This window comes from Pyrgilauda ruficollis, unplaced genomic scaffold (genome assembly GCF_017590135.1).
Source record: "Pyrgilauda ruficollis isolate IOZ18807 unplaced genomic scaffold, ASM1759013v1 scaffold15, whole genome shotgun sequence".
NCBI classification, from domain to species: domain Eukaryota; kingdom Metazoa; phylum Chordata; class Aves; order Passeriformes; family Passeridae; genus Pyrgilauda; species Pyrgilauda ruficollis.
In genome coordinates this window covers 4330512-4347865 of record NW_024513654.1, presented here as the reverse complement: position 1 = coordinate 4347865, position 17354 = coordinate 4330512, and the positions used below count along the sequence as shown (strand labels likewise).

General features: G+C 45.1%; 1 protein-coding gene across 7 annotated transcripts in view; it reads left to right on the top strand.

Moving 5' to 3' along the window:
• The window catches only part of TACC2 (transforming acidic coiled-coil containing protein 2), a 127905-nt gene that overhangs the window by 31173 nt on the left and 79378 nt on the right, over positions 1–17354 (top strand). For all 7 annotated transcript variants that reach the window (XM_041461569.1, XM_041461565.1, XM_041461570.1 and 4 more), the window contains exon 5: positions 2267–7885. In XM_041461569.1, coding sequence (XP_041317503.1) covers positions 2267–7885 — 5619 coding nt within the window. The remainder of the gene's footprint in view (positions 1–2266; positions 7886–17354) is intronic.

The following is a 17354-nucleotide window of genomic DNA, read 5'->3' as shown; positions in this document are numbered from 1 at the left end:
GAAAATTGAGTCAGATGAAATCTGAAAAATGCAAATGTATGATGATGGATGCTCTACATAGTGAACATTACCAACATTTCCATCCCAGATTTATTACTGTGCATTACCAGCTCTGTTGACAGATGGGATTAATGATGAGTAAAGAATCGGAGATTAAGGATAAATTATAAGGAGCAATTATAACTGTGGATGGTGTTTTCTACTTCTTCCAGTGCTCAGTTTCACAGAGGTTAGAGGGGCTTTTCCCCCTCAACCCCCACCCAGTTTTGTTCTCCTCCTGATCACTGTATCTCAGACAGGAGCTGGCTTCCAGGGTGAAGAACCCTGGGCACAAAACTGCTAATGAGCAATTTAGTCAGTAAGAAGATAGACCTGCAACACAGCAAAAAGCCTGAATTGCAATTGACTCCCACTTCTCCACCCCCTCCCCAGTTCAGTGTTGTGGTTTCTGTCCCACCTCTTCTAATTAAGCTTCCCTGAGTGCAAAATTAATGTCAATAATAAAGTGTATTCCTTGCTTGGGGAAAACCTCCTGGCGTCTCCCTGCTGTTTGCTCATGCCCTGTCATGTCCTGTGTTGTCAGTGATCCAGCAGACACCAAATATTCTATTGCCATCTCTGGTATTCCCAGTGGCAGTAAATTTCATATGGAAAGTGTTTTCAATTGCTAGGGAGAGAAGAATTCCTCTGAGCAAAACCATTTTCTGAACGTTTAAATAAAATATATTGGTGCTATGAATTAAATGTTCAAACCCATGCCAAGTATTGCTGAAACTTGTTTAAACTATATACGAATTGTAAGTTATATTTTACTTTAGATTTGAGGCTTAGCCTTAATACGGGCAAATTTCAATGGCTCTTTAAAGACTAGTTTGTTTTCCACTGCAATGACTCTGAAGATGGCTTTTAGGACCTAAGACAGACTCATATTCAGCTTTAGGTGCAGCTGTCCCTAAAGAAATTGTTTGTTGGGCAGCTCTCAGAATAAGGAGAGGTCTTGGCCCCACCTGGAAGTGCATTTTGTGCATGGCAGCACAGCCCAAGATGCTGTGTTTGCATAAACACAAACCTAATCTGCAGGGACACCAGAGCTGGTCACTGACTCACTTCTCCATCGAGTATTTTGTGTGTAAATCTTGGGCAGAGAAGCAGAGAGAGGCTTCTCAGATATCTGGAGATTACTTAAAATCCAATCTCTGCTTGGCTGTACAGGAGGTGTTTTAAGCATCTTTTCCAGCTCCAATCTAAAGGGGACTTGGAATTTCTGAAATGTAACCTGTCACTGCTAAGCTGTGGCAAAGCTCTGAGCCACCTCTCCTTGTGCAGCTGTGCACTGACCACCCAGCACCTGGCAGTGTGTTTTCTGTGTCCTGCCTTGCTTGGGATTCATTATTTTAAGTCAAGTAAACACTGCCTACATCCAGTTTGAAATAGATGTTTCTCTCCATATTCCCATTCCCAGGCACGGAAGGTGAGTGAGAGAACAAGGTCAACATGGCCTACAAACCTCAGTGTGGAAAAAACTGAGGTCCACACAGTGAAAAATACTTAAAATAACTTTTCCTTCTTGCAGTTAGTCATCTCTGATTCAGTTTTTTCTATCTCATCTTTAATGGGTGGAGAAAGAGATCACGCCAAGGGTTATAGCTTGGATGCACTGAAGTCAAACACTGCAATGAAATGAGCTCATCATCTGGGTGTGGATGGTGGCACAGCAGCATCCCACACTGGGCAGGGTGAGCCCTCTGACCTTTTGGTGAGGAGCAACTGTGCTGATTAGTTGGAGAAAACATTCAGCAGATGGGCCCTCCTTAATCTTCTGCTACACACTCGAGTACAGCCAGATAACAGCACTTACTGTGTAGCTTTGCCAAAGTAGCCTCTTAGAAGCAGAAACAAAAAGCCTTTCTTTGAGGTGCTGTGGGTTTTCCAGTGTTATTTTTTCCCCCATTTTCCCCTGTTGCTCCTTCAGTCTGTCATATGTGTGTCCCCTCTCCCCACACTTATCTGAGATTTTGGAGTGGTTAAAATGCATGCCATGAGCACGGTGGCTCTCAGGTAAGCCTGGGAACATACTTCACAGAGTAACAAGCATTTAAATCACTGTTCATCTGATGGTTTAACTTCTGAAAGCAGATTATCAGCTTCTCACACATGCACTGCATGGCTTTGAAACATCAGTGGCACAAAACAGTTTTTATTCTTTGCTTCTTATTCTTTGCTTCTTTATTGACATGAAACAAATAAACGTTTCCATTGTTGGCAGCATCGGTAATGAAGGCATCAGTAGCCACAGTGCTGAAGAGCAAGCCAGCCCAAATTCCAGCCCAAATTCCAGCACGGGGTCTCCAGAGGGGACGGGACAGAGCACTGCCTTGCAAGAGCAAGGAGGACAAACAGACTCTGATTTCTTAAAGCGCTCTGCTGAAGCAAGGGAGAGAATCCTGCCTGTCACAGACTGTGCCAAAGGACCTGTCACAGGCAGCAGTGACAAATCACACCCCTCAGACTGCCACAGAGCACAGCCATCACCAGGTCCAGGGGATGACAAAGAAGAGGGATCAGCACGTATGGACAATACTGCTGCCTCCTGTACCAAAACCGGCCAGAATGAGCCCAGAATGCCACGCCAGGAGCCCAGCCCTGCACTCACAGCAGTGCAAGGAGCCACAGCAGTGAGTTTGGGTGAATTAGGATCACTCCAGCAGGATGAGCAGCAGGGTGGCATGAGGGAGCCACATGGCAGCACGTTTCCCCGGGGTGAAGCAGCAGGAGATTATTTTACTGCTCAGGAGGGCGAGCAGCAGCAAGGAGTTTTGGAAGTAGGTCAGCTGCAGGCAGTAATGCAGCAAGGTAGACAGAACACAGATGGTGGAGAGGGTCTGCTAATGAAAAAGGAAACCTTAATCCCAAATTATCCAGCAACAGGAGGCTCAGACGGTGAAAAATTTGGAGCAATTGTGAATGCTCAGAGAGAGATCTGTAATCTACAGATGGGGGCTGAAACAGCAGCTAAAGGGAATGGAGCAAATCCAGCTCTATATGGAAGCAAAAGGGAGCAATCAGAACCCTGTACTTTAATGTCAGAGTTGCCTTCTAGCCCTCCAAATCTCTTCCTGATACCAAAGCCTGAAGAGCCTTCAAGGGAATGTGTGCCTGGAAACGGCTCTCAGGATCCAGTGAGGAGTGAAGCAGTGAAAACAGCCTCTGAAAAAAACAAACCCATTTTTCAAAGAGAGCTTCAAAAGGAGGATGAGCTTGTTAGTGCTGAGCAGTTCAGTGTGCCTTTATCATTAGAGAGAGAGGAAGAAGAAAAATCAGCTGTCACAACTGAAAGCCCAAAAGAAGCCAATAGCAATGAAATTATAAAAGCTGATGATATGTCTAGAGAAAGCACCACACTTTCTGAAACAGAAAGCATTATCAGTCCCACCAAGGAAAATTCAGTGGTAGATAAAAGATTATTACTGGAAGAATATGCATTAAGTTCTTCTTTGAGCAGATCCACAGAGCTGTATCAAAAAGAAACGGGGGTGGATGTAACAGGAGGAAAAAATGGAATCAGAACAGAGGATGCACAAGTGTCAGAAACAAGTGATTTACCTGAGGGCTGGAGTGGGGCAGGAAAACAACTATTGAGCTCTGTTAGTAGCCACCACCAGGACATGGAAAATACCCACTTGGAACATGATGCTGAAAAATTCAGTCTTTGTGAAAACACTTCAACAGGTGACCTGGGGAAAGAAGGTGGGAGAAAGCCTCTGAATTTGGAAAGTAACTTTAAATTGGCCAAAGGGAATTCTCAGCCTCATGGTTGTGAACCTGAACAACAAATGAGCAAAGAGAAAACAGCTGCCCCAGACAGCCTGGAGAACAAACTCGTGGCTTCACCACAGTTGGCAAGGGAGGAATGCCCAGAGACTTTTGATTGCTTTAACACTGAGGCAGAAGGCAAAACTTGGGACCAGTCAGGCTGTAACAGGACTGAAAAGGTTTGTTTAGATGGTGCACACAGTTCACTGCTCCTCCACCCTGGGAACAATCATATTACGCAGAGTAAGCAGGATGAGTCCTGGGAAAGGGCTTTTGCTAGTGAAGCTGTGTTGGAATCTGAACGCAAAGCTGAGAGTCAAGACAAGCCTGAGAGCTCCAGCAAGTCAGGAGAAAGTGCAAAAATGCCTGAATTAAAACTCGATCTCCAGGCCTTAAATGAGTTGGCAGGGACTATGGAACAAACCAAGGAGGGCTCACAGGCTCTGGAAACCAAAGAACAGAACAGTCACATCACCAAGGCACCTCACAGACATCCAGAGCAGGAACCTGCAGCTGCATGCAGCAGTGCTGGGGATGGAAATCAAAATGAGGGTGTTCAACAAGAGAAGCACCAAACTGCAGTGAAAAGTTCTGTGGAGGATGAAGATTTGGCTCAGAAAAGTAAATGTAAATCGGATGTGCAAGCTCAGCTGGAGCAAGTGGCTGCAGAAAGCCACAGAAATACAGAGATGGCTCATTCAGAACCCCCCAAAACGGCAGTCAGCACTTCAGGACTTACTGATCACCAAGTTCACGCGGAGGAAAGGGGTGACAGCCACGCCACTGCAAACAACTGCCCCTCTGAGAGGGACACGTGCAGCTCTTCAGAGGTCCTGGAGGGGCAGGAAAATGAAGGTGTTCCAACAGCTCCTCCCCAGGCAGAGCAAGCAGAGCAGTCGCTGTCTGCTGCTGGTGGCAGTGGCTGGAGTTCAAACACAGAGACTGGACAGCAGGAGCACCAGAGCAGCCTGACAGCTGCCAGCAGAGCAGATGATCAGCAGCACAAAGGAAGGGCACCACAACCCGAGTGGGGCCGAGACAATCACAGCAACATACCCCAAATACCTCCGGACATTTCAAACAGCCCTGACAAACAATCTTCTGTGCCAGGTCCAGCACTGCCCCAGAGTGGTTCTGACAGGCCAAAAGAACAGGACAAGGATGACAACAGAGCTGAGGATGTGAGCGAACACGGGCACAACACTTCTGGTGTGACCGCGCTTCATTTGCGAGATTGCAAGGAGCAAAACAAAACCCATCTCAGGGCAGGAGAGAAGTGCTGCAGTAAGCAAAACTCGAGCAAGCCCGAGCAGGGTGATAATTCTTTGATCTCAGCGAGGCAGCATGAAGCAGCATGTCAGAGAGACACGTATTGTAAAGAACTTGAAAAGAATGAGCATCCAGGCAGTGTGTGCAGGAGAGAGGATAATGCTGGTGAGAGCTGTTCTGCTGCTGTAAACTCTCTTCCAGGGACACAGGATTCAGCAAGTGCCACTAACACATCACAGGCTTTGCCAAGAGATACAGAAATAGCACATACTTCTGATCATTCTGAGAAAAATGATCCCCAAATATCTCGTCCAGAAATGCAAAGGAAAATGCCATTAATGGCAAAAAACTCAGAAAATATTCTGACTGCTGATGGGGGAATCCTCCAGAAAGATGGAAACCTGGAGATGAGTTGTGAGGACAGTGCTTCTGTCCCAGAAACAAGCAATATAAAGCCTGATTCAAGTCCAGGGGCACAAGGATCTCCTTCACCATTACAGGCACACAGGGAGGACATTCCCGCTGATAACTCACATAAATCCAGCTGCATTCAAAATGCAACAGAGCAGCCTGGTTATTGTCAAGCAGATTTTGCAATTTCTGCACTCAGCCATCCCAGCCAGCAACCTGGAAACAACACAGACAAGGATACTGGGGGGGGATCACTAAATAAGGAACTGGAAGTTGTAGCATCCCAAAACACCTCAGAAGGTAACTCTAATTTGCAGGGCCCACCCTTAGGTCCCTCACCCAGGGTAAGCACAGGTAAAGAAGCAAATTCAGAAAACAACTCTGCAGGGAATATGTGTGTGAGTGAAAAAGAGTGTCCAGACCAAAGTTTTCAGGGTGATGGAGACAGAATGTTTGCCCTGTCAGAGGCTTTGAATGTAGGGCAGAGAACTGGAAACTTATCACACTTCAATTCTGAGAAGCTGAAGAAAGAGATCTCTGCAATTAAATCCAAAAAAACAAAAAGTGAGCTAAACTTCAAAGAACGGCAAAGTGACAGTTCAGCAGAGTCTCTGTTAGCACTCCCTACTACAGAAGGGAAGCTGCTGAGCCTTTCATCATCACGAGGAGGCTGTAATGAGGAAATTGCAACCAATATCTGCGTAGATGACAAGTACGGTAAGATCTTAGAGAAACCTGGGAATTCAGAAAAAATGGAAGAGCTTTCAAAAGAGAATAATAACATAACCAGGGCAGACATCAGTGTTTCTGAGCAGTCTGCAGAGAACTCTGGAAGGGAGCATGAGGCTCTGACTTGCAGCTCTCTGGGCATTGGCTCCAGCATCCCAGACTTCAGGGAGCACATCAGCCAGATTTTTAAGAAAACTGTCCACAGCACACTGAGTGCTGAATTACCCCAGCTTTTGACTGAAAACCATGCAGGCTTCAAGCAGAGCCCAGTGGCCAAGGACACAGCAGAACTCTGTGGTGCTGAGAACTTCTCAGAACCAAACAAGGCGGGCGAAGGAGCTCCCGAGGGCACCTCAGAAGCAGAGGGGCAAGAGCTGTCTTTAGCTACTGAGATTTCCTGCAAAGCTGCCGAGGGCAAATCTCTGCAACAAGAAAACACAGGGGCAGAGCTGCCACCAGCAAGTCTCCAGGACCCAGAGGAAAGCAGGCAGCCCTGTGGCTGTTCAGAAGCGGTCCCTGGCTTGGATGGCGCTCCATCTGCCGAACAAGCCCCGGAAAATCTGCAAAAGCCAGGCAAACCCACTGAGAGCAGTGAGATGGAAAGAGAGGAGGGCGTGTGTGCTGGTGGCGTTGATCCTGAATCACTAATAAGCTTAGAGATAAAGAAGCAAGGACCAGCTTCATTTGATGGGGCAGCAGCAGCTGAGAACTTCCCTGTGTGTTCCGACAGCCAGCAGCAACCCACCGGAGCTGTTATCTCTGCAGGCGATGGACAGGGGAGGGACGTAGGAGATGCTGCTGCCACAGAGGGAAATAACTTAATTACAGAGTGCTACACAGAACCAGTTCCCTCTGAAGAGGATGTAAATCTTCCTGCTGCACAGTGCCAGGATCCTAAGCCAAATGAACAGGAGAAAAGTGAGTACGGTGATGCAGACGTTGCCAAGAGCATCTCTGACATGGCAGCTTCAACGCTCGTCCCAGGAGGATCTTACAACCATGAGGAACTGCCAGACAATTTCAGTGTGTCACCTGAGGGAAATCAGGAGGCAAACATTCACAGCAATTCTGTGCATGACATTAGGTCTCAGAGTGGCATGCAGTTGATACAGGATGAAGCAGGAAATAGGAAATGCTTGGAAACACCGGGAAATTCTCGAGATGCACAGCAAGAAAAGAAAGTGACCATGCATGGGTTAATAGATTACTTAAAAACTGAAGTAAGCCAGGATGATTGCTTGCAAACTGACTGTAAACTAGAGCCTGGCAGGATGACTGAGGGAGATGTGACAGAGAACAGTGACACAGTGTTAAGCACTGCAAGGACAGGTAATGAAAAAAGTGGAGACATCCCTGAAACTGGTACTGCAAGGATGTTAGTCACTGCTGAGGGAAACCTAGCTATAAACACGAGCACAGAGGAGCAGGAGGCAGACCTGTACAAAAATCACTCTCCAGCCCTCCCTGTGATGGAGCAGGGTGAGCATTCTGCATGTGCAGGTCTCGTTGTTGCTGAAAATCAGCCAAGCAAGATGAATTCAGAACACGAAATCTCCCTCCAGGATGCCAAAGGAAAGCTATCACCGCTTGCATTAACTGAGCCTAAGAACCTTGACCTCAGTGAACTCCAAGATATGGCTGTGGCAGGATTACCCACTGAAAGGTATTTACTTTGAATTACTACGTGAAATGCTTGGCAGGAGCCCAGGGCTGGAGAGGGGTGCAATTTTCCAGGCAGGTGCCCGTTGTCTGGGCAGTTTGGGAGGGCATGTCACTTACTCTGTTCTTAACTTTATCTTAAATATATGTTGCTTCTAAATGTGGATTACATGGGAAAAAAAAAATAATTTGTAAGGACAGAGAGATCCTGAAAGCTGAGGAGAAGATTTTTGAGCTGTTCCATCTGCTGGGCCAAATTCCTGTCCATACCTGTGTGGATTTGCTTCCCAGTGTTCTCACCTCGTAGCCTGAAGTTAGGCATACAAATTGCACTTCCTAGCCTTAAGTTAGGAGACTTTTGCCTCAGTTTTGGTGACCCAGTTAAATGAGACCTGCAGCATTCACATGGTGTAGTGCAATGTTTAAAAACAAGCCTAAGGAGTAACCCAATTACTCACAGTTAGTTGTCTGGGCCTCCCTCTTATCCTCCTGTACAATATAATTGCACTGACAGTGCCTTTGATCACCGTGTTATTCAGTGTTTCTAATGACATGGAGTTGTTTCAGATGTGAATTCTTCTGAGCTGGAACTTGTGAAGCCTCAGAGTTGCTTTTTTTGGTTTTATTTATTTTTATTTTCTAAACCTAGCAGTAAGTGCTTTAATAAAGTTCAGAGGGTTTTTGTTTTTTTTTCTTTTTTAATGGGCTTCTACTTTGCTGTTTGAATTCCTAGTTTGATGTGCAGTTAATTCAGGATAATTGGGATGTTAGAACAGGTGATTTCCCTTTATCTAGTCATGTTACTGCTTCCTCTGTAACCTCAGAACTTCCTTGCACACTGTCCCTCTCTTTTCCATATCAGAGGAGGCAGGGATGGCTGAGACAGCAGCAGAGCACAGGGGAAAGCTAAACTATGTCAGACAATGTCAATGAATGGTCCGCAGAGGTGGAATCTTTCTAAGTAATCCCAAAAATATAGATGGCACTAACTGAGCAATGAGGGAAAATGTGCCACACTCCTTCGAGGCTGAGGTGATAAAACCATATTGTAAGTGAAAATTCCTGAAGTGGTTCAGTTGTGGTGAGAATGTGGGGGAGTTCTGCCTGCTGGGATGGAGGCTGAATGTCACCTAATTGTGTGAGCAAAATGCATATTAGAAAAATATTAGAAGTGTTGGAAACCAGGACAGCTATATTAATTTCTCTTGAAGGATCTGCCTATAAAATGACAAGGAAATTAGACCCTGTTAATTCTCTTGAGGCCCTTCCTGTTTTGTTTGCTTCCCTTCACAGTGGGTAGCTTTGCAATTCCCAAATTGCTGGCAGGGGCTGGCTCAGGAGCCGTAAGGGACTCAGGGCAGTGCATAAGTCTGTGCATGTGTTTCATATCAGGGTGGGTACCATACTTTAAATAAATACCTGTGGCAGGCAGGGCAGGGCTCTTGAAACAGCTGCTGACAATTCATGGAGTAGTTGCTTAATGCTTGCATATGCTTCAAGAATTCATTATCACCTGTTTTTCCAGCGTGAGGGTTTGCATCAACAGGCAGCTGCTCATTTTGGACTGTGGCTGTCCAAAAGGCTGAAACACTGGGGACTCTCAGAGAGCCAGAGGAGCCTCTGCTCTGCTCAGGCTCATTCTTAGAGCAATATGCATTTATATCACCAAAAAAAAAAAAAAAAAAAGAAGCAGACAGCATTAGCTGAGCTGGCTGGTCTGTCTTCATCAGGTCCAGAACACTGACCAATCCAGTTTTCCTCTGAGATTAAAACTAGGTTTGTTTGTATCATTAAATTTAAGGTGTATTCCATATGCTGTGTATGTCAGCCACAAAGCCTTGAGTGCTTTGCAGTGGTTTATTGCCCTGTCATCCTTACAGAGAATAAACTACTACGGCCTTGCAAAATGAGGTGCACGTTTCTAAGAGCTGGCTGTGAGGATAAGGACCTGATATAAAGAACTCCAGGGAGAAAGATTCCTCCCCAGCTCTCAAAATAAATATCAATAAGAAGTAAATTATGTTTAGGAGAAGGAAATGGTTCTGAGAACCATTTAGAACCTTCTTAATGAGAAGGAGAAGGTTCTGAATTATTTCAGGTTTTTTTTCTTCCCCTTCCACCTCTTCTGTATAATCCCTCTCTTACAAGATCCCTCATATTGAAACCCCACTGAATTGTGCATGAGGGGGTAAAGTTGTATGATCTGACTCTTAATTTCTCATTGGGATTTCTTCCTGGAGAGGAAATAGAGGAATTTCTTCCCTTTGTGGCTATGCCCTGGTGTTGAGATGAGCAGTGAATCCAAGCACTGCCTGCAGGGATTCCTGCCCCACCACCTTTAGGGGGGCAGCTCTGGTCGGCTGATGAGGAGAGCCCTCGTGTCTGCAGGCACAATCACCTCCCTGCAAATCTTCCCTAAATCTTCATTTTTGGAAAGGAGATTGTGGCTGAAGTCACACTTCCTTGTGGAACTACAGCTGTGCTAGTGGCAGAAACAGGGAAGAGCTGGATTTTGGCAAACCTGTTGGCACTTAAAAAAAAAAAAAATCCAACTAACTTGCTTTGATGTTTTTAACTCTCTTTATCAAGTCAGTAACAGAAAACCTGTATTCCTAATGGCTACATTTGGGCATCAAAATGTCACTATTCCACTTATTTGGCTTCCATTTGCTTCACTTTTCTGTCTGTGGCTTACATGGACAGGAAGATCAGGGCTTGAGTTGTTTTTTTTAGTTTGTTTTTTCTCCTTTTCCAACTGATACCCACATTTGTTTAATGTAACCCACACATCTCTCTTTTATGGAGGGAGGGTGGAGGGAGTCCTTAAGTGCCTGAAATCTTCCTGTTTGCAGCATGGACTGTGACAGATGTTGGGCAGAGCGTGGAATAAAATTGGAAATGATGGCAAAATTGTAGGGGTGTTTAGAGGTGGGATGGATTTTTTGATAAGCTGTTGTAATTCAAGTGGCTGGCACAGGCAGGCTGCCACTGTCTCTTGGAAAAAGTACTGAGGGAGATTTTTGAGAGGCTGAGAAGCCATCCCCAGATGTGCAGGCACAGAGTGGCGGCTGATGTGTTGGTTTGGCAGAACTCTGGGTTTATTCAAGCCCCTGGGTGTTGCAGGCTCCCAGAGATGCTCAGGGGTTTAGCTGGGCTGGGAGTGCAGTCAGGGAAGGGCACAGGGAGCTGTGAACACCCTGCTCTGAGAGAATGCAGAGTTCTGCTGCACTGACTCCCATCACTTACCAATCAAAACAGTATTTTTATATGGGAAGTACATGGCAGCAGTTGGAGTCAGCAAAACTACTTGAAAAATATTCCTTCTGTCCTCTGCATAGGTCAGACAAGATCTCTAAAGTTGGTCCAGACATACTTTTGGATTTGCTTCATTCTTTGTTCTTGCCATCAAAAATTGGCAGGTTCAGTAACTCCAGAAAGAATGCTCACTCTTTAGTAAATATGACTTGGTCTTTTTTTTTTTTTGTCTGCATGACAAATACAGTATTAAATATTTTAACAGTCTTGCTGGATGAGGTGGGGAATGTAGAACTGTTTTTCAGATAGGAAAGTGGGTTTTGAGCACTAAGGTTTTGTTTTGTTAGCATGTGAAAACAAGAGTTTGGAGTTAAAAGGAAACTTGTCAAAACACCGATTATGCAGCTCTTTATTTCCTTATTTTTTAACTTCAAAATCGATTCAGGTGTGCAGCATCTCAGGCTCACAAAGCAAAGGGAAAAGTATCTGGAGGTGATTTACACATAAATGAAATGCACAAAATTAATCAGGTTATTTATCTCCCCTGCCCTTCTTCCTTTGTATCTGAATTCTTTTTATTTGCCTCCGTTCTTACTGTCACTGTCATCCTTAGTAGGTGCAGCTGTCAGTACAGTTGTGCCTTTGGAGATGCCTGCAGTCCTGAACTGAATTAACAGGATGGGCACTTCAGTGGGAATTTCATCTGTGTGAAGTCTGAGATATTTAAGTTTGGTATTTTTCTATTCACAGAAGCGTAAAAATTAAGATAACTTTGCTCTTACCCAACAGACATCTCCCACTGCTTTCTAGGAAGTGAAAAATTACTTTGATTACTTTTTTTATCCTCCTAATTAGATTTCCCCAGATGTATTTTTCAACCTTGCTTCTTCCAAGTAATCTGCCTGTTTTCTCAAAATCATTTCTGCATCTTACAGGTCCCCTGTTCTCTCTGTTCCATCACAATATCTGCTGGCTTCTTGGAAAATTGGATATACCATGGAGCTTCTTCCATGGTCCCTCTGTCTAATAGAATATGCAAAATAGGATTAGCCCCAGCTCTGAGCCCTGGAAGGGCATCTCTGAAAACAGAATTACAGACACAGGGATGAAGAGCTAGAACTCCATAGTTTTTGCATTGCCCTTTTCTATTTTTCCTCCTATCTCTTATGTTGATTCTAGGAGCCTATCTTATCAGTACTGGTCCAGGTGTGTGGAAATCTACAGACACGTTGCTAAAAACAAGAGGGGATTTTTTAGTTGTTGCAAATCCTTAACATCTGGGTACCCTGGGGAAAAAAAAAATGTTATATGGATCTGTTTGGGCCTGTTCATGTACACTCACCTTACTGGCTAATTCTTATATTCTCTTTGGCCTAGAAGTTGTTCTCTCTCTCAAATTGCAGTAATAAGTGCAGAAATGTTAATTGCTGCAATCAAAGGTGTGATGGCTCTGGATTCTAAGGTCCCTGTGAAATGCTGATTGCCACCATCCTGTGCTGTGGGGAAGCACCAGCCCTGAAATATGATGGTCACCCCCTCCTCCTCCTTGCTGAAATGTGCTGGCACCTCCTCTTTGTTCAACCCTTCCCCTGTTTGGTATCGCCCTGTTTGGTATCCACCATCCTCAGTGAAATAACCAGCTGTCCAAAAGTGCCCCAGGACTGCACAGGGTTGTTTCCAATTTAATTTCACTAATTGACTTGCTTTCCCTCTTGGTACATTCCTTTGCAGACAGCTGTGGCAGAGGCTGCAGCCTGCCCTTCAAAGGGGTAAATGCTGACCCAAAATCTCTGCTCCACTGGAGAGATCCCAGCTAAGGACTTGGCCCTGAGCCTCTGCCAGCTCAGCCAGGAGCAATTCTGCCCTGTCCTGCCATCCTTTCCCACCCAGACCATCCTACAAGCACTGTAGCCACAGCTGTCCTGCTCTGCTTGAATAAGAGGGGTGTCTAGTTGTTTCAACAGATAAAAAATCCAGTTAGGAAGACAGGCTGTGTATAGGCAAGGAGGATTTAATTGATTCATTGGCCTGGTGTTTCCCAGCCTCCAGCTTGTCCATCTTGGCTTCTCTTTGTCCACGGTGCTCTGAAAAACATGGAGCATGTGCTCACGAAACTCATCAAACTGCCTTTTTTTTAAATTCTTCTCCAGACTGTTTTTCCTAGCTGCTTTGGCTATTGAAACACAAACAGTGTAATCAATAAAGCTTTTTAAATTTTTTTTAAGGCACTCAAGAGCTTATGTAAAATCTTTGGAATTTGTAACCATGATAACATTGTTATGCTCTCCTAGCTGATAGAAATATCAAAGCTAGCTAAGAATAACTCTGCAGCAGACAGAGAAGATTGGATTTGTTTCCTGGAATGGAAGCAAAAGCATGAATACATTGCTCAGTTACTAACAACTATGGAAAAAAATAAATAGACACTTAAAAATTCCATTTCCCCTTCCTAACAATGTCATTAAACACTCAAAAGATAGAGTTAGTTTCGCTGAATATTTAAAAGTCTCCAAAATTTTCCACATCTTCTCTTTTTTTTTTTTAATGTTGTGATGATACATTAAACTTATATTACATCTACCATTCTCCAAATCTTCTTCTTCTGATAGAAACTCCAAATAAACCTGATTTGCTAGAGAAGTAATTGTTGGACTTTGTGAGCCTTTCAGTCTAGCCTAGGGTTTTGTGAAAACCAGTCTTACTTAATTGGAAATTGGCAAGATGGCAGTTTCCCATCACTTTGATCCTTCAAGATGTAATGGGTTAACACTAAACTTTTCTTAGGATTAAGGTGAAAATCTGGGAACTTAAAGAGACAGCCATCCTAAAGCCTCTCCAGTACAGACTGCTGGGAAATGCACAACCTAATTTTCAGCCACACAAATGATGGTTGTGGGCAATTTGTACGTGGAAAGAAGTGGAAATATAAAGTTTGGGTGTTTGTTACAGATGTGGCTTGGTATCTCAGGTCTCAAAATGGGCACCAAGTTTTCACAAAGAACAATTTTAAATCTCACATACATTTTTTGTAAGGCCATGTAGTGATAGGCCAAGAGAGAATGGATTTAAAATCAAAGCAGGCAGGGCTAGATTGGATATAGGAAAGAAATTCTTCCCTGAAAGGGGGGTGAGATCCTGGAACAGACTTTCCAGAGCAGCTGTGGCTGCCCCTTCCAGAGCAGAAGTGTCCAAGGCCAGGCTGGATAGGGCTTGGAGCAATCTGGGACAGTGGAAGGCATCCCTGACATGGCAGGGGGGTGGCTCCTATAAATGTCCCTCCCAGCCAAACCCATTCTGTGATTTCACAATTTACATTTTTTAAGTGTCCCCCCTGCTATGCCCTGTTCTGATGCTTTCTGGACTTTCCTTGCAGGGTTCCTTGTGAGCCAGGGAAGGGATTGCACTCTGGCACAGCCATCCTGTGGGATGTCTCCTGCTCCCAGCCCCTCTCATCAGCCGCTCTGGTCCAGCTCTGGCCTCCAGAGAAACCTTTGCAAGGCTTTCCTTGGCAGCTCCTTGGTCTGCCCCAGCCACCCCTGCCCTGTCCTTGTCTGCTGGGAGCTTATCTCTTATTTCCCTGTGTTTTCAGCTGGCTCTCTCTGTGCTCCCCAAGCCCTCAGTTCAGGTAGCTCAGGCACACCTGAGCACGCTGTTCCTGGAGTTTCAGCTTATCAGGTTCCCACGTTTAAATAGCAGAGGGCACTGCGAGACAATTGGAAGTGTTTCTGTGACAAAGGTGGCTTGAAATTGCTTCACTGTAGGTCAAAGGGTTTTGGCACAGCAAAAGGCTAAGGAACAAACAGGTAGAGGCATGCTGTTTGAGAAAAATGAGCGTTTATTCCAAAAATGCTGGGTTTGGTTCTGTTAGCAGGAACATGGCTTGTCTGTGGCCATGGCTTTGAGCCAGACTGCTGCTCGCAAAGAAAATAAAAATTTATTTTAATGAATCATCCTCTTTCCAGGGTTTTCCTCCCCCCAGGGCAGTTATACCTGCAGAAGCTATTTGTGAAATGGCTTCCAGATGGCAAAAGAGGTTAATTTCCCCCAAAATGAGAGGGGGATCCTTGTACCTGTATCAAAAATCACAGTACATTTTTTGATGGCTGGTTTCCTACTGCTTGGGAAGCAGGATATGATAGAGGTGCTCTCCCCAGAAAGTTTTAACTCTGAGGCTCATCTTAACTCTTGCTGCCACAGTGGGTGCTGCTGGCTCTCCCCACACCATGCACAGTGCTTGCCCCCTGAAAAGCCATGCCCTGCAGCCCAGGTGGTGCTGGCACTCTAATGTCTTTCAGCATTTTAACCCATTGCAGTGTCTGCTTTGGTGTCTGGGGATCATTTGGTATTGTCTTCTATTTCCTGTTCAGGTATCTGAATTGTTAAAAGCAGCACGTGGAGGGGAAATCTCTGTCCTCTCCTTTCAGACTAGATGGAAACTTCTCCTCTAACACAAAACTTCCCTGAACAAAAATCTGTTGCCTCTTTTTGCTTATAAAAGATCAGACAAGGGCAAGAAGTAGAGACAGTTGACTTCTTTAACAAAAGAGTTAAAAAATTAAGAATTTAATAATATTTTCTCCCCTGCAGCCCAGCTCTGAATTGGTGCTTTGAGAAGTCCACGAGGTATCATTACTGTACTTAACATTAAAAGGAGATGCACAGTCCTGCTAGGGGCTGGACTGAACTTTGAGGACAAAGTGTTAGTTTTGTCACCCAAGATGTGGCTGGCACCACAGCTGAGGAGTTTGGAGACATAGAGTCAGCTGGGAAACTAACTCAGCTAAACTGAGTTTCTGTAACCTCAGCATTTTATCCAGAATATCTCTATTGCTTACCAAATGCCCAATCTACCATCTCCCTTGCTGTGGGAGAGATACCACAAAGCTCATGGTTAGTGTATGGTGTGTTATAAACCTGATAACAATCTCTCTGGGGAGAGACTCAATTAATTCCTTGGGTGCTGGCAGCTCATATATGCAATTTGGTGTATCCCCATGCAGACTTAATTACCTGTAAAGCCCTTCTTTTGTATTGTAATAAACCCATAGGAAACCCAAGAGATTAGTAAGGGCAGGCAACTAATTAAAACTGCTCCATTTTCTTCGAGGTAAAGAAACCTGTAAGAAAACAGGTAAAAACCCATGGAAAAAAAAAAAAAAACAAAAACAAAAAACACACACACACACAAAAAACCCCACACACCAAAAACCTCATAAGAAAGCAAGTAAAGGAAATTATATGAAGGTATAGAAATCCATGAGATAGAAGATAAACCTATGAAGGAGGCAGGTAAAGAAATCTATGGAAAACCTGGATGACTTTAGGAACTGGAATCTAACCCAACAATTAAGCCAGGATTAAAAATGGTTTGGTTTAGATTTTTAGAAAGTGTTACTTGTTTAGCTGTAAACACATAATGCTTCAGTGAAAGTTGCTAAAAGTTTTACCTCTGCGTCCTGAAAACATTTTAAAAAGTTCTACTTAAAGTTGGGCGGAACAACTGAAACTTTAAAAGAACAAAAGTTGCCAAACACTATCAATTAAACCAGGCTCTCCTAAAGTGGCTTTTAAAGCCTCGGGAGCTGTGTGTGTGTGCTTTAAGCGTTACACACACCGTAACTTAATCTCTCCACATCCCCTCCCCTCCAGCGGATGGAAACGCCGAAATTCCACCGTAAAACCGGGGAGAGGGGAGGAAAAAACGCCAATAAAAAAGAAGACACCCCAGGTGTGCGGCGGTTAGCTGGGCTAGTTGGTGTTTTTCGCCTTTTTGTGGCGGCAGCTCCGCGGGCCGGGCGCGCTGCGCTGCCCCGGGCCCGGCGGGGGAGGACCCGGAGCCGGAGCCGGGCGCGGCAGCGCGGCCGCTCCGGCCTTTCCTCGGGGAGCCTCATGGGAGGAGCCTGCGAGCAGCAGCAGCAGCAGCAGCTCCGGGCTCGTATTGCTCGGCCTTTGTAGGCTCCCGGAGCAGCGGAGGGAGCGGGGCTGGCGGTGCCCGGCCGCGATGCTGGGGGCGCGGGGCGGCGGTGTCCGAGTGAGGGGCTGCGCCGGGGGGCTGCGCTCACGGCGAGGATGACTGCGGGCAGGAGCGCTGCTGGTTATTTCCTGGCCTTGGTAAGTGCACGCTTGTGAGTGGGAAAGTTACTTTTTCCCCCCTCTTTTTTTTTTTTTTTTTTTTTTTTTTTTTTTTTTTTTTTTTTTTTTTTTTTGTTGTTTTTTTT